At 47.4% G+C, this 21,308-nt stretch overlaps 1 protein-coding gene across 1 annotated transcript in view; it reads right to left on the bottom strand.

Annotated features, from left to right (window-relative positions):
• DPT (dermatopontin) overlaps positions 1–21,308 on the bottom strand; it is a 315,652-nt gene that overhangs the window by 151,603 nt on the left and 142,741 nt on the right. Inside the window, exon 2 of the mRNA XM_085622991.1 lies at positions 691–816. Within this exon, the coding sequence (XP_085479117.1) occupies positions 691–816 (126 nt within the window). The remainder of the gene's footprint in view (positions 1–690; positions 817–21,308) is intronic.

Here is a 21,308-nt window from a genome sequence, read left to right as displayed (position 1 = left end):
TGTCTTTGTTGTGCAAGGTGATTGTATTAGTAACAAAGATGTGGGCTCGTGGTGTAGCTAGACCTATTGTCGCCTGGGGCGATTCTGGAGTCTGCTGCCCAGTGTGCAGGTAACAGTGGGGGTGGGGGTGCCGGTCGACGGATGACTAGTTCTCGGTGGGAGGTTGGCTCACCTCCACAGCCCCCAAAAAGAGTGCCTCCCCCCGGCTATACCACTGTGTGGGCTGGCCGGCCAAGTGGAGCTCTGACCCACCAAAAGAGGCTTCACCATCTTGGATAAAACAGCCTTTGTTTTGTGAGCTATCTTCAGCCACAAATCTCCAACTGCTGAGAAAGGGTAGTGGACACATGAAGGACAGCTGGGGATTGGTTTAGGTTACCTACAAAGAGCCTAGCTACTTGAGTAACAAAGAGGTGAGACTTTTTATTGAATATCAAAAAGCTAAGTCTTGTTGCTCAAGCAAAGTTACCAAACGTGAGCCAAGGATACCAATGGGGAAAATAAGTTTACGCTTGTTTGTCATTCTGTGTATGTAGTGGGCGTTCGGTTATTGTTTAATTCATGACTGTGGCTTCTCTGCCATAGCCTGATATATCCACGTGTTTCTTCAAAGGAAGCACACATATGCAGTACTAAAGATGTGATTCTTTGCAATATTTGCAGCTAGAATAAGGTTACTTATGAACTCACCAGCATGCATACGGGCATCTGCGGCTATACCGACAACAGTAAAATTGCCACTCCCGGTCCAATACTGCTTCAAAATATTGACTTTGGAATCCTGCCACCAGTCCGTTGTTTGAGCAAGTCTGATACCTGAGAAAGAAAGCAAAAATATATATTAGTGCATGGAAAAGGGGATGACAGCTGGTGCCCAATTAATGTTATTATTCTGAGCTTTATAAAAACAATCAAAGTCTTGGAAGCCAGTGTGGTACTTAACAATGCACTGTTTTGAAATAAAGCGCTTAGATTTAACGCAATAGGATATTGCCGACGGATGATTCAGGGCTTTGAGAAAGCACCAAGGCTTCTCTTCTAAGTCATTGAAATAATTTGGCTCGAGGTCCGGATCCCTGATCCATGCATCAGATAACGAGCAGTTTAAATGTAAACTATTCCGGTTTCTGTAGCAACAGAAGCTGTAAATCAATTACAGTCAATTTGCAATCTCTTTATCATTAGACTGAGGAGAATGCAATGCTCAAAGCAATCTAGTGAGAAATTATTGCCTTGTAAACTAACATAGCTTGAATGCAAACTGTAATAATTTAGTAAAATTAAGCTTGAAGGCTCGCTGGGTTTTCTAGTTCTTCTAAACCTCAGTGGAGGGATTAATGCAGAGCTCTATGCAAATTCCCAGTGGGATCAAGTTTTAGCCATACCTTTTGCTTTATTAATAAATAACTTGTTTTTTCAATCTCTCTTAACACAGCTACAGATGTCTGTCACAGACAGCATTGCATGCAATGCTACATCTAGGGGGGCTTTGGCAGGAACATCTTAAGGATTTTGGAGGCTCCGAGCCAAACATAATTTGGGGCCCCCTGCTCGAAACAACTCTGAATGAATGGATCATTGACAACCATCTTCATTGGCCATCCTACATCTGTTCATAACCCTGCAACAGTTTCTCTCTGGCTGGTCAGTATGGGAGAAGCAGAAAGACTAGTAGAGAGAACAAGCCTGCTGCATGTGGTACAGTGGACAGATGCCTCCTCCTTTGTGCCGGTACATATGGAGGGTGCATTTTTCTAATGCACTCCAGTCCCTGCAGTGCAAGGAACAGGGATTCTGAGTTAGTTGGCACTATGCTGTGATTGCACTGGCCCAGCAGTGGCTCCACATGGACGGTGCAGTCATGAAGGGAGCATACAATGCTGCTATGCACTGACATGTGGCCTACACTGGTGGCCTACACCAAGACCGATCTTGGAGCAAACAGTCTCCAGCTGGACTGCGCCACAAAAGCAGAAAGACTAGTGGTCCCGCCAAGCCTTCTACCCACAATGTGTGGTGTAGTTTGTCTGTCAGCACCATTGAGGCATATGGTGCTGATGGGTATTTTGGTTTACTGCACTGCCTCTTCAGCATGGGGTTGGTATTTCGATTCCTCTAGCGCTAGCCTGTGATGGCAGCAGCTTGAAAAGAATGATATGGTCACAGAGGGCGCACACAATGCCATTCTTCACTGTACAGTAAGTGACCCATACTGCAAAAAGGCAACGGCTTGTGCAGTTGGGCTGAACATATGCACTTTAAATGTTAAACTCATGCTGTATCTAACCAGAATCTAATATCTAATTGGTATTTTTCTTTAACCCTCACTGTGTCTCAGGTAGGGGTGCAATGGCTTCATAGCCGGGCTGGATAAGAAAAGGAAAGTAACAAACTGAGGGCCTCGCGCCGCCAGAACGTCCCTCTTTGTGACGTTCCGTGGCGCAGAAGCCTGCTCAGTATTCACGAGGCAGCACTTAGCTACTTTTTTTGGCTTAATGCTGCCTCTTAAATATCGTCCCCTTTAACACAGTTTTCTGTGTTCAAGGGGCATGCAATGGGTGTTGCTGGTAGCATTCCCAGCAACATCCATGGCTTTTTGACCCTGCCACAGATTTACGAGAAATTATAAATCTGAGGCAGCGCACATAGAAATAGGAAAAAGCCTCTTGTGATTGTTTTTGTGCAGGAAGATTTACCTTCCTGCACAAAAATAATATTTCCCGCAATGAAGGCACCTTTGCACCATGGTGCAAAGGCAGCCTATTGTGCGCCAGGGCAGGGGGAAAGGACAGGAATGCGCCATATCTGATAGGTACGGCTCATTCCTGCCCTTTTCTTTTGCAGTAGGGCACTGCCCACTTTGCCCATGCCATAAAACATCTCCTGGCTTTGGGTCAATCCCTTGCTCATGGTTGGTTCCCTGCCTATCTCAAATCCCTGGTCTTGGGTTTTTGTCCGATATTCTTGTAATCGTCCCATGCCAGGAGTATTTCATTGTTACCTGGGCTTTTGATTGGCTGAGCTATTTTCTTCCACTACTGACGTCATTGAATATTTGTTCTCTTATTTTATGTTTTGAGTTCCTATTTAGCACCCCATGGGAGTGTATGTCCTGCTCCTTGTTCCTGTTGCCTCTTCAGATACCGAACTCCTGCAACCTTCCCTAACCCATCTTTCTCCTCCCTCCTTTCTTTCAAGTGCACACTCTCATCACTTCTGCCTCTCTATTCCCTCTCCACGACTTTCTCTTCCCTCTCCTGGCTTTTTCTTTTCCCATGGCCTTCTCTGACTTCTTTGCCACTACACTGCACCCCCATGGAGGCCACAGCTGTTTCCTCCGCCATTGCCAGATACTTGTAAAATTAAGCCGTAAAAGAGTCCATTGGTTCTGTAGGATTCTTCTCACCAACAGATACATTGCACTTTTAGCCTGTCTGAATTAATCTTAATCTTTGACTAAATGCAACAGATGCACAAAAGGGCCACTTTATCCACAAGTGAAAGACAACCCTGCAGCAGCTGCCAATCACTGAGTGTATGCACAAGTGGATGCACCGCTACAGTTCAGGGATTGGCAGCTGCTGATGCGCTTAAGAGCTGTGTATTGAACTGTTGAAGGTAATTGATTATTGAAGATTATTAATTCATTTGAAAGACAGAGGACAACATCCATGCGTTGGCTTGATTGCTGATTTGATTTAGGCGTGTGGTTATTAGACAGATGGCTCATGTCCTGAGGAGACCCATGCATTCAGTGCACAGGGTTGAAATGTTGACAGGACTCTAGGGTCGTCTTTGCAAAAACTTTCTGATATAAGACACAAAGAGGGATATGTACAGGTGAAGTGGCGGCGTGAGGCATTAGCCGTCATGGTTTAACGCCTCACTCCGCCACTTCAGAAACGCAAGGCTGCACCATATTTACAAGGATATGGTGCAGCCTTGCGTTTCCCCCTGTGCTGGCGCTACACTTAGAAGTATAGCGCCAATGCAGGAACCCTTGCACCATAGTGCAAGGCTGTCTGCGTACAGGGAAGGATTGTTTATGTGTAGACCTTCCTACACATAAACAATCCTAAAATGCCATGTTGTCACTTTCATGTGTGCTGCTTCGTGCAGCACACATGAAAGTCACAAAATGGCATTTCTTTTACAGATTGTTTATGTACAGGCAGGGGGACCTTTCTGTATATAAACAATGCATGGCATTTTGCTTTTTCCATGTGTGCTGCACAAGGCAGCACACATGGAAAAAATGCAAAAACGAGGAGAAATAATGCATTTCTCCTCGTTTCGCCAAGTTAAGACCAAGTTTTCCCTGGTCTTAATTTTGGCGCTGCCTCCTATGTACGCTGCCCTTGTACATAGGAGGCAGCATCAAAATCAATGGGTGTTGTGGTGGAACGCCCACCTCAACACCCACTGCCCACTTCTTTCACGCTAACCATAGCGTGAAAGGGGGCCATATTTATAAGGCAGCGTTGAGCCACATTAAGTGGCTTAACGCTGCCTTGTAAATAAGGCTAAGCCCCCATCGCCACCACAACGTCGGAAAAAGTGACATTATGGTGACGATAGGGGCTTGTACATATGACCCAAAACTTGGAGTTGAACTTTTATGTGGGACAATTGGTGTGAGAGCCCTAGGTGTGTAAGTGTTTCTAAGCATATAATTCATACATTTGTCACGTATGACCACTGCACTGTCTGCACTAATGTGAGAAATTTGGTTATTGGTTAAGGGGGGGTGTGAGCCCTTCTCAAGCAACAACCACAATCTCTTTCAGGGTGAAACATAAAAGTCACTAAATTAACCTTTGCTTAACCTCTGGTAGCTTGGCACAAAGCAGTCAGGCTTAATTTAGAGGTAATGTGTAAAGTATTTATGTAGCACTCAAACAGCAATAAAGCAAAAACACAACACAAGAAAGATCCCACCCCAATTTAGAATAATAGAGTAAAATGTGATAAATTATTTGACACCAAAATGACAAAAATCCAATCAGTAGCACCAGAGACATGCAATTTTAAACATTTCTGGTAAGCATATCGCCTAAAAGCACAAAACGCCACTCGCGGTTATCTGGTTATGCAAGACTGGGTGAAAATTGCAAGTTCGGGTCAACCATGAAGGAATGGGGGCTGTGTACAAGGACCAGGTTAAGCCCACTGCAAAAGTTACCTTCTAAAGTTCTAGGCAAAAAGTTCAGTTAGTGGTGTAGGAGGCCAAGAGGTGCAGGGAGACCATCGCAAATGGTCATCGCTACAGCGCGAACAGCAGGCGGGGTCGTGGATGGTCATTGCTGTAGCGCGAAGAACATCTCGGGCATCGCGGATGGTCGTTTCTGGAGAATCACGTTGGCAGTCACCGCGGGTTGTTGATACTGTAGCACAAAGTGCAGATCTCGCGTTGCTGGTTGTCACTGGCGGTTGCTGTAGCACGAAGTGTCGGGCCAGCAGAGCTTCGTGCTGGTAGGCAGCGTGGGCGGTAAGATCTTGGTGCAAATAGGCCCATTCGCGGTTTGTAAGAGCCTAAAATGTCAGGATTTCTCCTTTTCTTCACAGACGAGTTCAACTGATGCCACACCAAGGATCCAGGACCTGAGGGGCATCTCTTGGGGATCAGGAATGTATTCTAGTAGAGGCCAGCAGGGCTCAGGGAAGTCCAGTTGCAGGTCCAAGCAGCAGGTCCACTGGGCGGATGCAAGGAGGCCTATGGAGCTTGTTATGTCTATGTAGCTCTCACAGGAGATCAGTCAGCTGACCCTTGCAGTTACTTCAGCCTGTGATGAAGGGTGCAGGTCCAGTCCTCCTTCTCAGAAAGCAGTAGGGTGTCCTTCTTTTGTAATATCCACAGATCCAAGGGTGTACTGAATAGTTGGGTCTGAGAGTTTAATATTTATACGTGATGCCAGCTTTGAAGTGGGATAAGCTTCTGGAGTTTCCCCCTACAGAGGTGTCTGGAATTCCTGCCTCCCTGCCCTGGTTACAGTCAGTCTGGGGGCACAATAGGCTAGGGTGAAGCCCTTGATGTGTGAGCTGAGCCAGTGCCTTTTAAGTGCAAGTTTGGTAGGTGACAGCTCTGCCCTCCATCAAGTCGAAGATGACACACCCTGACAACACCCACACTCTCTATTGTGTGGCTATCTAGAAGGAATACACAAAGGCCAACTGCCAACTACAACTAATCATGTGATCCAGGAACAGGCTGCAGGCCCCAAATGGTTAGGCCTAGAAAATGACAACTTTCTAAAAGTGGGATTTTCAGAGCTGTAAAATCTGACTTTACTATTAAAGAGGATTTTTTTTTTTTTTTTTTTTTTTTCTGGACACAGCTATTCAGCCGACAACCCGGAGGTTCGGCAGCTTCGATAGAGAAGGACAAAGAAGCGTCCACATTGCATTAAAGGAGCAGTGAAAAGATTCCATTTTTAAGTAAACACAAACACACAACAAACCCCAGCAAGGCAAGAACACTGAATGTCCATGGTGATAGCCCCCCAGGGGAGGCCGGACCCCAATCATCTAACAGTCACAGTACTGTGATAAGAGGAAGAAGGGGGACAGCAGAGGTCCAAGAAGTCAATTAATCATCACATCTTATATACTGGGCTGGAAAGAATGTCAAGAAGAAAGCTGTTCCTCGGGGGGATCCAAATCAGGGGCAAGACAAATTCCCCCCCTGTATTGATTTCACCGCCCCCAGATGGCGTGCCACTTCCGAGGGCGGCCTCTAGCGCAATATACTGTCTTTTCCCTGAGCATACTCCAATCCATATTTTCTTTCCACGCGGTCAATGTGGGGGGCCTCACGGAGCCCCACAATCGCGCGATGTCTCTCTTAGCGACCATGTTACCCAGAGTCACCCATTGGGTCTGTGCCGCATCGTGATCAGTGGGCCCCCAGACATTCAGGAGACAACACCGCGCTTCCGGCTGCATAGCAATGCCCGTCACCTCCCCCATCACTGCATGGACTCTCCTCCAGAATTCCGTGATGACACCACATTCCCAGATGATATGCAGGAAAGTACCCACCATACCACATCCCCTCCTACATAGGCCTTCCTCAGAGAATCCCATATGAACCAGCCTTGGCCCCGTCACATACACTCGATGCAGTATTTTGAGCTGCACCAGCCTCAGACGCGACGGGATCGCAACCTCTTTGGGAGAGGAAACAGCAGACTGCCAATCCTCGTCATCCAACTCGAGTCCATCCCTAGTCCACTGGTCCCGCAGCCCCACAAGCGTATCCGCCCAGACGTTTATCAATTTCTTGTAGATGAGCGAGATCGTGCTCTCAGGCATATGGCCATCAAGGATCCGGTCCTCCAAAGGGGAGGACTCAGGCACCTTCTCACCCTCCACGAGGACTGACCGGAGGGCATGACGCACCTGAACATAGCGGAAAAACTCGGAAGTCCCCAGCTCATACTCCTTCTGCAACTCTTCAAAGGACTTCACCCTCCCCTTAATCAGCACATCTCCGACCCTGGAGATGCCGATCAGGTCCCATTTATCAAAACCTTTTGTATGCCAAAGCCTACCCAATCTTTCAGATTCAAACAGCGGGGTAGCGAGGGTGAGCCTATCCTTCCAGCCCAACGAGTCAGTTGCCATCTTCAACACACGCACTGCCACCCCAGTGGGCCCCGTGAGGGACGAGTCCAGGGACCGCGAGTACAACGCCCTGTGATAGTTACCACCACGCAGCAACCACCTATCCATGGCATAACCAGGGCTGAGGGCAGGACCATAGAGACCATGATTAATCGCGCTCAGCTGGGTGGCCCAATAGTAGCGTCGGATGTCTGGAAGCGCAATACCCCCATCATACCATGGAAGCGTCAACTTAGCAATTGCTATTCGCGGCCGCCCGTCCCACAACAACGTTCGTTGGAGGCTTTCGATCTCCCGAAAGTATTTGGCCGGTACCCAATCTAGAGTATTCTGCAATGCGTAGAGGAACCGGGGAAGAGACATCATTTTGAACAAGGCAGCGCGCCCAACGAGGGAGAGCGGCAGCCTCCGCCAGCCCTCTACATCCCGCCGCAGGCGCGCTAGGGGGGGGAGCAGGTTCCTCTCATACCGCAAAGCGGAGTCCGTGGAGATAAAGATCCCCAGATACACGAAGCCCTGCTGAGCGATCTGGATCGAACAAGTTCGCGGGATCGGTGGAACCTCGCCACTCAGAACATATAGATACGATTTACTCCAGTTGATGACGAGACCCGAATTCCTACCGAAAGATGTAAGAACGTCGCAGACCACTATCAGTGATTTCTTGGGCGAGGCAAGATACAACAGGATGTCATCAGCATATAGCGAAATGCGGTCCTCGTGTTCGGGCGACCATCTAAGTCCCCGTATATCCGGGTTCCAGCGCATCCACGCCGCCAGTGGCTCAAGGGCGAGGGCGAACAACAATGGCGACAGGTGGCAACCTTGCCGAGTGCCCCTCCCAAGCTGAAACGGAGTCGACGCCCGGCCATTTACCACCACACTCGCAAGGGGTCCCTCATACAGCAACCTCACCCAGCTCACAAAACCATGGCCAAAGCCGAACTTGGCCAGCACAGCCCACAAATATGCCCATTCCACCGTATCAAAGGCCATCGTGGCATCGAGAGACGCCACAACAGCTGGTTCACGCAGCGTGCCCGCCCTGGCGATCACACCATGAAGGCGCCGAAGGTTTAACGCAGTGTTACGATGCGGAATAAAACCGGATTGATCAGGATGGATCAGGTCTCCAAGTACCCTGATCAATCGGGCCGCAAGGACTTTAGCCAGAATCTTCGGCTCGGCGTTAAGAAGTGAGATAGGCCTATATGAGGCACACTTATCTCGGGGTTTACCATCTTTGTGTATAACAACAATTGTCGCCAGTCGCTGATCCAACGGGAGGGTCCCACTCCCCCGCGCCTCCACGAACAGCCTCCACGAACATGGCGCGCAGGTGAGGGGCAACCCTATCCGGAAACAGCTTATACAGGTCAATTGGCAAGCCATTCGGGCCCGAGGCCTTGCCCGAGTTCAGCGCGCGGATAGCTCCCGCCACCTCATCGACCGTTATGTCTCCATCCAGATCGTCCCTATCTACGTCGGAAAGACAGGGCAAAGCGATATCACGCAAGAGGTCACGCGAGTCCTCGGGCGGCCTATCCGACACTGAGGCATAAACCATATGGAAATAGTCCGTGAAGCACTGTACAATCCTCTCAGGTTCCACAATCACCTCTCCCCCCTCTCCCGTCAACTCCGGCACTATTCTATTAACCCGTTCTTTTTTGTCCAGCCAAGCTAGGAGTTTCCCGGCCTTGTCACCAACATCATACAAGCGGCCCTGCTGTTCCCTACTGAGGGTCTTAGCGGCATTCGTCACCAGGTCCTTATACTCGGCTTGCTTCAAGCTCAGCTCATGCAGTGAGGCCTCTGTAACCTCCTCCTCTAGCGCTCCCTCCAAAGCCACGATCTCCTCCTCAACCTGCATAACCTCGCCATCTCTCCGCCGCTTGGCCGCCACTACAAGGGAGAGGGCCTCCCCTCGCAGCACGGTCTTAAATGCTTCCCACAGCGACACTGCCGAGTCCACGGATCCCTGATTGTCCTTGAAAAAATTATCAACTGTCTTCACCAGTGCGCTGCGCATCTTGGGGTCTCGGAAGTACCAAGGGTTAATAGGAGCCACCCTTCCCCCTCCCTCACGGCCAACATCCAGCCTGACCCACACTGGCGAATGGTCCGATATACCACGCGCCATGTGCCTGGCCTCGGACACCATTGAGGCGTGCGCAGCCAGAGTGAGCAGGTAATCAATCCTAGAGAGGCTACCATGCGCTCCGGAGTGGAAGGTGTATTGGCTCTGTGTGGGGTGCCGGAGCCTCCAGCAGTCTATCAGGCCAAGTGTGTCAAGAAAGTCTGGAAGCCACTTCTGAGCCCACCCTGTGTCTCTGGGCGGGTATCTATCCAGCAGCCCAGAGCCGACAGCATTGAAATCACCCCCCACCACAAGCATACCCCCCGGGAGATCCAGCAAGGCCCTATCCAGATCTGTAAACGTGGAGGCCTGCAGGGCCGGCGGGACATAAACCGAAACTAAAACCAAAGTTCTTCCTTCCCACTGCCCCGCCACCGCCACAAACCTCCCCCTATCGTCAACAATGGTGGAGTCCACCTCAAATGGTAGCGAGGCTCTGACTAGGATGCCCACACCCCTGGACCCAGAGGAAAATCCCGAATGAGCTATGAATTTATAACCCTTCCTATTAAGAGCATAGCACGTGTTACCTATAAGGTGCGTCTCCTGCAGTAGGGCGACATCCGGCAATGACCGTTTCAAGAATTGCAAAACAATCCCGCGCTTAATGCGATCCCCCAAACCATTAACATTCCAGCTAATAACACTTAAACCCCTACCCCCCATCCCCAAACGTAAGGAGGCCCACCCCACACCCGAAGAGCCACCATGGAACAGTCCTGAAAATAATCAATACGCCTTGCAGAAACAAACCCCCCAACAACAAACCCAAAATCCCAACTATCCCCCCCACCCTGCACCCCTGCTGCAGCTTACAAAGCCCCCCCAACTTGCAGTGTGCCTGTCGCCCTACCAAACCCAAAATCTACAAAAAGTACCCTAAGGGAGGAAAGAGCTCCCCTCGTCCTCCCACAACCCTCCGTATTTACTGCATTCTGTTCAAGTCATTAGCTAGAGTCAAATCGAGTCAGTTCGGTTACGAAGACATCAACCTTGTTCATCCCGGCCACTGTCCCCATCTGCGGCAGTGTCCTCTCCCGTCCGTCGTCGGGGCAGAGCGTCCAGCCATTCATCGGCCATGACAGGCGACTCAAAAAAGTATGTTCGGTCTTCGTACACCACACGTAGTCTGGCAGGGAAGAGCATGGCATATTTCAGTTCCCTCTCCCGAAGCCGCCTCTTCACCCCCAGGAAGCCCTGCCTCTGCCTCTGCACCTGCTGGGTGAAGTCAGGATAGAAATTCACCGACGCGTTCTGGAAGGGGACCGGGCCCGTCACCCTCGATGCTTGCAGGATAGCGTCCCGATCTCGAAAATGAAAGAGCCGGGCGACAATCGGCCTCGGTGGGGCTCCCACCTTGGGCCTACCACCCGGCACCCTATGGGCCCTCTCAACTGCGAAAAACTTTCCAAGACCCTTAGGCTGGAGATGGTTAAGCACCAAGTCCTCCACTAGCAGGTCTACAGAAGTCTCGTCCGAGGACTCCGGGACCCCGATAACGCGCACGTTGTTGCGCCTGGCCCGGCTCTCAAAGTCCTCCAGCCGACGGGCGGCGAGATCACTCTCGGTCCGCAACTTACGGACCTCGGTCTGTAGTTCCGAGACATCATCAGCGAGGCCCGTGGTCTTGAGGTCCAGGGTTTTAACTCGTTAGTTCGTTTTGCCCAAATCCGCGCGGATCAGATTAACGTCCACCAAGATGGCATCCACTTTGTGCGCCAGGGCATCAAACTGTCTCCCAATCGAAGTCTGCAGCCCTTCGAGCGCGCCCATGACATCCTGGAGCGAGAGCTCCGGGGCCAAGGGTGAGGCAGTCTTCTGTGCATCCGGCGACTGGCTCGGTCCACCCGGTGACCCCTTCTGCTGGGCGTAGCGGTCCATATTATTGGCCTGAGTATAGGCTCCCCGCCTGGTGGCCTTAGGCTTCAGCCGATCCACCTCTGCTTTGCCCGACATGGTTGGCTCAAGCAGGTCGGTTCAAACAGGACGACCCTCTCTCAGCGAAAGGAGGCAGGAGTGCGCAGTCCTGCGATGGGCCGCCAGAGTAGCGTGCAGAGCGTCCAAATGATAATAAAGCAGCCGAGAGCACTCCCTGGGCAGGACCAACAAAGGGCGAGAAAGTGAAAGTGAAAGGATAGGGACCTCCGTCCGGTAGTTCACACCTCGCCTGGCCGCTGTTGTTCAATTAGAGGTCGGGCATGCTGCCAACTCTAGCCCCTGGCATCCCTCGGAGATAGGCCTCAATCTTCCGCCATGCATAACTCCGGTTCCCGGTGGGCGATCCGACCGCGGGTAGCATCAATCGCCTCCCTGACAAGTCATCTGCACGATGGCATGCATGCAAACAGGATTAGAGACAGGATAGTCGACGGAGGGCACGAGGGTCTCGGGAGCTCAAAGCTCACGCGGCCATCTTGGTCAAGCGCTAGGCTCCTCCTCTGATTAAAGAGGATTTTAAATGACAATTCCTTAGTCACCTAACATGACTTTCCTACATGCTCCCAATCAAAAGGTATCACTTATTAAATGTAATAAGGTGACCCACTGTTATCTAATGAGAGAGGTAGGCCTTGCAGTAGTAAAAAACGATTTTAGGAGTTCTTCACTACCATTGCATGTAAAGCCTAAAAGTACATATCCAATTTTTTAAATACAGCACACCCTGCCCTGTGGGCTGTTTAGGGCCTATTCTAGTGGTGGCTTCTATGTATTAAAAAGGAAGGCTTGTGCTACACAAAATGTTTATTTTGCCAGGTCAAAAGGCAAATGTAAAACTGCACACATAGGCGGTGATTGCATGCCTGAGACATTTCTTAAAGGGCTACTTAAGTGGGTGGCATAATAAGTGCTGCAGACCCTCTAGTAGCATTTAATCTACAGGCCATTGGGTACATGTAATACCACTTTACTAGGGCCTTGCAACCAAAAAAATGTGCTAATTGGGTGTGACAATTTGACAATATTGAAAGGAAATAGCATAAGCACTTTGGCACTGGTTAGCAGTGGTAAAGTGCACAGAGTCCTAAGGCCAGTAAAACTCGTTCAGAAAACAGGAGAGGTGAAGGCAAAATGTTTGGGGGGGAGCCTGCAGATAGGGCCAAGTCCAAACGTTGTTTGCAATACTTCCTCTCCCAGCCTGGTTAAAGTATCTGTCAAATATTGGAAAAGAAGTTCAGTTCGCTCCCCAAGATAAAACCTGTCATCCAATTCTGACCAAGTTACTAAAGAGTTATTGTCATATGTCTATACTTGCAATGCCACAGGACAACCACTAATTAGTGATGAAAGACCGATACTTTTTTTATTTGAAACATTAAAAACATTTTAAAAATGTTGCGAGTCATAAAAGATTCATCAATTTAAACATCATAAAAAAACATCTTTGATCAATATCATATAGTACACAGACAACAAATCCAATATTAAAACAGGCAAAACATACAACAATTCATCAAATGTCAATGCAAATAGTGCAATACATAAGTGTTTCTATCAAACCAGTCTATAGTTCATATCACTATTATTGATATTAAAACAATCCCAATAAAGGTGTTCTCCAAGGGAAAGATAAAACAGAGAAAAAGAGAGACAAACAACAAATATGACAATGCACTTTTTAATGGTTCGTGAACTAATCCAAATCAAAAGTATGATGCCAGACATGTAAACAGTCCAAAATACCTTGTCAAATGTGCTGGCCTGTGCACTGGATTTAGTTTATCCCAAGCGTTGATGCGTTTCAGCGGTATTGACAGATTAATGGCCACCTTTATCAAGACAAGTTTAATGTGCCCCTCTTAGATAGTCTTCGGATATATACCCAAGTAACTATAATGGATATCCTTGGAATATATATAATCCTCGCGGGGAACTATATCCTCCAATTCCTTTAATTATCTCAACGTCCCAGTCGGTAAGTCTTGTATTATATTATATTCAGTTGTATAAAGGCCTTTCACATAGAGCTTGTTTTTATTATCCCCCCACATAAGTGGATATTGGAGTAGCTCCAAGTGCGGGACCATCAATCTCCCCGGATATTAAATGGTGCTGTGATGCAAGCCTTCACGGCGTTCAGGCGTCTGATCTGTTACTGTTGAAAGACTATGTCAAGCCTTTAGCTTTCCTTATTTGGTTTCTGTTTCGACTTTTACATCTATTCTGGTGAGTGACTCCCCATCCCTACCCCTCCTTTTGGATGAGGACCTGGACATAACAGCATCCAACTTTCTGATGGATAATATTTGGGGCTAGTGGATAGACCAACACAAGCTTAAAATGAACTCTGACAATGCATGTCTGAATTCATAGCGGTGTGAAGAAGTATCAATGTATGGTGCTTGACTTTCTGTTCAGAGGAACTTAATGTGCTTTGTCAGCCTTCTCATGTGAAGCGAAACCAAAGGATGAAGTTTGACAATGAGCTTTTGTTATATTAATATTAGCTGTCCCTTCAGTTTTTTTTCCAACTGAAACTCTGTCACATTCTTTTTTGCCTGCAAATATAGTTTTGGTAGGCTCCAAATTAGAGTATGTTAGCTCTCTTAATCTAAATGCTTCAGGGGGTTTCTTAAATAGCCCTAGGTTGTGCATAACATGGTGGTCCTTCTTGCTACAGAATCAAGAAGATGTGCATCTGACACTCCTGTTCTCCATTCTCATCTCTGGCTCCCGATAGCAGACAGATTTACTTTCATGCTATTTTTGTATTGTGGATTGATTTGTTTTGTGGCAAATCCGAAAATTTCCTAAATCCCTAGCTTCCCACATGCACACCAGACTTCCATCTCAGGATATTTTTCAAAAAAGTTCCTAGATTCCAGAAACAATACAAGGTGAGAAAGCCTTTTCCACCTTTGATCTAATAGATTGGATTAACCATCTATTGCACCTGCATAGTATCACAAGTCGTCCCAGCTTCATAAATACTTTAAAGACTTTTCTTTTCATTATCCATTTCCCTTAAACTGCAGCACACATTTTTCTTGGTCCTCTGTTTAACTGCCATAGAATATTTTCTGGGTATAGATGCACTTTACCAGAAATTATTAAACTAGTAAAGCAGCTTAATATTAAAATAGCATAATTACTAAAATAGCATAGTAGTAGCCAAACCCCATTCCTGAATAAAGTAACCATGAACGGTGCTTGAAATAACAACCCATTGACAGAAATAAGCAAATCCACGTTTCACATCACAGTCCAAATTAACTCTATTAGGCTTCAGTGTATTAATGATTAATCAAACAAACAAAAGATGATAGGGGAAATGCTTGCAATAAATCTAAGCACTGGCAGTCGTTCAGGGTAGCATTTAAATCACTCTTTATTATGTCTACCATGACACCTCTGTTTAGAAACAGCCCTATGCAAATCTGTCTGTCTTGGTTCTGCTTCAATTGGAACAGCCCAAACTGCCAAGCCAGGCCCTCTCTGAAACGGAACACAAGCAACCCAAGACCAGTTTTGCACTGATTGGAGGTCCTCAGTCAGGTTTAGATTGGTTTCAGTGACACGATGAGTAAGAGACCCACCTACGGGCATACCCATGGTCACTTAGGGGGTTACATCAAACACACAAAAGCTGATACGAGGAATGTTTGCAATAAGTTTAACAGCTTGCAATCGATCGGGGTGGCATTCCAACCCATGGTTCTTTTGCCCACCATTCCACCTCAGATTAGACTTTTGTTGAAATGGGAGGCCCCACCTCTTTACCTATGTGTGAAGGCCTATCTGCAATGACACCTGACCAGGTGTCCATGCCTATTTACAAGGAAAACAGGCTACAAAGGAACTTTAACCAGGAGACACTAACTATCCATCAAGACTAGGATACCTGCACTAAGACATGCCACATGCCTTCAAAGGCACCTGTACCAAGGGGTCTTACAGATCTTCTAAGGTGCAAGCACTAGGTGGTCCTTCGCATGTACAGAATTAAATTTCACGCTTGCTCATCCGACACTTGACTCAACCTCCCTCCATTTTTCTAATGTTTACACTTGGCCTGAAAAATCAAACTGCCTTGCACGATCTGAGCTGCTGGGAACAGTGTGCATTAATATACCCTCTCGGTATTTGGCACCCACCCCGCTCAAGCTTTGACAATTACATTTTATTCTCTGCACCGCTGGTGGTCAGCAAAAATGTCTTTGAGGGGAAGAGATGGGATGTGATTTCTCTAAAAGGAGCAGGCTCTTGCTTCTTGATTGTGTATGTTCTGTAATTCTGCAATTGCTTTCATAGGAGGTCCAGCATAGTCAATTTCATAAAAACCAAGTGTTGATAACAGCAAAGTTCTAGTCTGTTATGGAACTTGAAAAAGCTCCAAGTAACATTAGTCAGATAAATGGAAGGCCAATATCTACTGTTTTTTTAGTGAGTGTCAGTATTTCCATTTTAGAGCGTTTCACGCACAGAAAGCCCTCTTCCATCCAGTGATACACATGGGTTGAGCATATTGTAATGTATTTGCTCTGAGCTTCAGAAATACCCAATGAAATGTCATCTGCATGCATTTGAAATTAGGTATCATGTTGTGCTAACATCTAGGCCAGGGGTCTCATAAAAATATTGAACAGTAGTAGGGACATGGCAGATCATTATGAAACCCCGCACAAGATCTGCTTAACCTTTGAGGAAGAGAAGAAGATTTCAATTTGCTCGTCTCCATTTGACACAAATGACTCTAGTCATTGGAGGGCAGTACTGATAACTCTTGCCCATTTTAGCGGTCACTTCAGCAGTTTTTTTTATGATCCAACCTCTCACACAGTGCCAATAGTTGCCATTCTGTGGCAATGATTTTACTCAAACTCTCTGCTGCTTTTGATACCATTGACCAGGGATCTGGTGTGACAGACTTGAGTCATATGAGACAGAGATTAAATTTGGGATCTGTCTTTTGTGGCAGATCATACTCAATCTGGTCCAGGTGAACAGTTTACATCTACATCCTGCCCCCGAGGCTGTGATGTTTCTCAGTGACCCACCTTGTCGTTCCTAATGCTCAGTATCTATATGATTCCCTTGGTCCGTCTGATTATAGACCATGGTCTCCGGATCAAATGTACGCTGATGATACTGAAGTCATTGTGGCTCTTTCGGGAACAATCATCTGACACACTGGCAGAGCAGTCAGGTCTAAGAGCTATAAAGAAATTGATGACAGTCAACCAACTTTGTTTAAACAGAAGTAAAACTGAATTTCTAATCTCAAGAACAACTCAGGTAAATAATGACATCTGGCCACTTGAATTAAGAGCTTTCCCAGAGCCTGTACCAACTGTCAGAAATATAGGTGCTGGTTCTGACTCAGCTTTGTCCTTCCGCACTCACATAACAGCAGTTACCACGTCAGCACACTTTCACTTACGTAATTTATCTAAGGTAGCCCCTGTATTCCAAAACTGCCCCTTCATATTGGTGGTAAATATACTTGTTTTTTCAAGATTGTTGAACGGTGCGAGTGCACGTTTGAACATTACTCAATACAACATGAGAAACAGTGAACAGTTCGAAATAGGGCGGTAGTAGAGTTGTAGGTTGAATAAACAAGTTTGATCACTTGTCTGAGCACTGTGCACGATTAGGTTGATTAACGTCTAAGGGGCATATTATCAAGAACGGCGTTAAAATTATCGCCGCTTTAGCGGCAGGAACCTGCCGCTAAAGCGGCAATAATAAGCTTGATAATATGCCTTAAAGAATTCCAATAGAAGCCCATGTTCACACCAGAACATGGGCTTCTATTGGAATTCTCAAGGGCATATTATCAAGCCCATTATCACCGCTTTAGTGGCAGTTTCCTGCCGCTAAAGCGGCGATAATTTTAACGCCGTTCTTGACAATATGCCCCTAAAGATTTAATTTTAGGGTGTTAAAAAATGCGATAATTTGTCTGAGCACGTTACAAGGTTAGGCTGGTTATCTATTAAAGGTTTAATTAATTGTAGAGTGTTAACTCTTATTTTGAAAGCATTGCACGAATAAATCTCCTGAATATTTAAATACCGATTTTCACTCCTAACAGTATGTTCTGGAACTCCATGCAGTATCAGATTCTAAACGGGGCTCTCCCAAAATTGGAAGTTGATCAAATATGGAGATAAAAATGCTCAGGCCCTAATTGACAAGCGGCTTCCGCAGTCACGGCGGGGGCCTCACAGTCGCGGCAGAGGCCTTGGAGTCAAGCCGGAGGGTTCGCATTCGCAGCGGAGGCCTTGCAGTCACGGTGGATTCTTGCAGTCATGGCGGAGGCCTTGCAGTCACGGCGGGGGCCTCGCAGTCGCAGCGGAGGCCTTGGAGTCAAGCCGGAGGGTTCGCATTCGCAGCGGAGGCCTTGCAGTCACGGTGGGGGTCTTGCAGTCACGGTGGGGGCCTCGCAGTCGTGGTGGAGGCCTTGCAGTCATGTCGGGGGTCTCGCATTCCTGGCGGAGGCCTTGCAGTCACATCGGGTTCTTGCAGTCACGGCGGAGGCCTTGCAGTCACGACGGGGGCCTTGCAGTCACGGCGGAGGCCTTGGAGTCACGTCGGGGGCCTTGTATTCGTGGCGGAGGCCTTGCAGTCACATCGGGGGCCTTGCAGTCACGTTAGGGGCCTCGCAGTTGTGGCGGGTGTCCCACACTCGTGGCAGACCCTCCGTACAGCAGTTTCCCATTGCTGCGGTCCAGCCAGGAGTACGAGACCCCCGCCGCGACTGCGAGGCCTCCACCGAGAAAGCAGAGGCTGTTTGTGAATTACGCCCTATGTGTGACTGGCCTAGAAGAGCATTATGGAATAGCTTGCCTCCATATCTATGTCGCACCAATAGATTTAATGCAGTCTATATCGCAGCCTCTTTGGTTTGGTACACCAGTGGCGTAACGAAAGCTGAGGGGGCCCCCCTGCAAGGTACACGGAGGGGGATTTAATCCGGAGCTCTAAGGCTTGAGTACTGTGCTAAGGGGGCCTCCCGCACCACGGGGATGCGGGGGGCCTCTGTTATGGCCCTGTGGTACACCCTCCGTGTGCTTTTCTTTCATTAATACATGTGCCTATTTGAATTTTAGTTGTAGTGTGCCTCCAACCGCACTGTGCAGGCCATCACTGTGCTGTAAACTGTATTCTCTAATCACATCACTTTGAAATTAGGCTAAGCACTACTGGCCATCTGGGTGTCTGAACATGCAAATAATGCTAACAAAAACAATTAGTACATTTTCTTGTCCAGTTAATTTTAATTCTAGTTAATAAAAAAAGCGCATTTATTTGAAGTCCTTTGTTCATAGTGTTCAGATTAAAAATAGATCTCAATGCATTTTGAGTTCATCCGAACTCTTCCTCTGGGGAACATTCCCAGCATTGTCACTGGTAAAAACAATCTACATATTATTAATGTGGCACATTTTCTTTTACGTACAATCAACCTAGATTGCAACGACCTTTTCTTGTATAGTAACACCTGAAAACAATCAGCCTAGGTAGTAATCTCACCTCTGTATCTCTTCACTTCAGAGCCTCTTTATCTGTTTTTAAAGAGTAACTGACCAACTGTATTCTACTATGTTGTAATATTTTCAGTCACTAAGTACACGATTCATATGTCTTGAACGTATAATGGCTTTTATTAACTCATGATCTATTACCTCACAATTTCACGACACCTGTCGTATGGTGACGTCACAATCAATATAACTTCTGTCACTTTGCTCAATGGTGACCGTCTAGCAGTACCAGGGTTGAGCGGTAATAAGTGTGTGGTTTTGGGCAGGTACAGTTAAGTCTATTACGATGTTTATAATACCAAGCCTCAAATGGCTCAAAGGAATCCAAACTGCTTAGCCGCAGAAAGAATATACATTTTAATAATGTCTGTAGTTGTTAGGTCAAAAATAGTACATTTATACTTACCTTTACAATGTAGTGGTAGTGGTAGTTAATAATCTGGAGTTCATGTTGTTTCAGGACAATATTTCTGTCTTCCATATTGAGGTATACAACTGTGCATAGGTACCATAATACCAGGTGTGAAATGAATCACAGCTGCATAACCCCACTATGTGCCGCCACTTTATTAATCACTTTCAAACCCCAGGTTTGTTTAGTGCATTCATATAGAGGTAAATTTCATATGTTCATACACACACAAGTAATGCAGCAACACAAAAAGATGATGGATGGAATGCTGAACATTGCCAAATATTCACCCCAGTCACAGATCTGGGTTAAATCCATCCTTCTTTTGCTCACCATGTCACCCCTATTTGAACCCAACAATGTGCAAATCAGTCTTGACCCTGCACCCCATGAGATCACTCCAGTATGAACTGCCGGGCCAGATCCTCCCTGGACCGGGAAAGCAAAAGACACACAATTGATGGACGGAATGCAGAACAAATCAAAACATTCACCCCAGTCAAGAGATCTGGGTTAAATCCATCATTCTTTTGCTCACCATGCCACCCCAGTTTAGACCTGGCTATATGCAAATCAGTCTTGACCCTGTGCCTCATGGGAACAGTCCAGCCCGGACTGCCAAGCCAGGTCCTCCCTGGACTGGAAACAAGCATCGTAGGACCGGTTTCGGGGTTTCACCCCTCTTCAGCCAGGATAGCTTGATTCCAGTGGCACAGTGAGCCCAGGACTCACGTCTAAGCATACCTGTCGCACATAGGGTAAGAAAGCAAAAGACACACAATTGATAAATGGAATGCAGAACAAATCAAAACATTCACCCCCAGTCAAGAGATCTGGGTTAAATCCATCATTCTTTTGCTCACCATGCCACCCCAGTTTAGACCTGGCTATATGCAAATCAGTTCTGACCCTGTGCCTCATGGGAACAGTCCAGCCCGAACTGCCAAGCCAGGTCCTCCCTGGACTGGAAACAAGCATCCTAGGACCGGTTTCGGGGTTTCACCCCTCTTCAGCCAGGATAGCTTGATTCCAGTGGCACAGTGAGCCCAGGACTCACGTCTGAGCATACCTGGCGCACTTAGGGCGAGAAAGCAAAAGACACACAATTGATGGACGGAATGCAGAAAAAATCAAAACATTCACCCCCAGTCAAGAGATCCGGGTTAAATCCATCATTCTTTTGCTCACCGTGCCACCCCAGTTTAGATCTGGCTATATGCAAATCAGTCTTGACCCTGTGCCTCATGGGAACAGTCCAGCCCGAACTGCCAAGCCAGGTCCTCCCTGGACCGGAAACAAGCATCCTAGGACCGGTTTCGGGGTTTCACCCGTCTTCAGCCAGGATAGCTTGATTCCAGTGGCACAGTGAGCCCAGGACTCACGTCTGAGCATACCTGGCGCACTTAGGGCGAGAAAGCAAAAGACACACAATTGATGGACTGAATGCAGGACAAATCAAAACATTCACCCCCAGTCAAGAGATCTGGGTTAAATACATCATTCTTTTGCTCACCATGCCCCCCCAGTTTAGACCTGGCTATATGCAAATCAGTCTTGACCCTGCACCTCATGGGAACAGTCCAGCCCGAACTGCCAAGCCAGGTCCTCCCTGGACCGGAAACAAGCATCCCGGGACCAGTTTCGG

The sequence above is a fragment of the Triturus cristatus genome, chromosome 8 (assembly GCF_964204655.1).
Source record: "Triturus cristatus chromosome 8, aTriCri1.1, whole genome shotgun sequence".
Lineage (NCBI taxonomy): Eukaryota > Metazoa > Chordata > Amphibia > Caudata > Salamandridae > Triturus > Triturus cristatus.
This window is presented reverse-complemented; position numbering and strand designations above follow the sequence as displayed.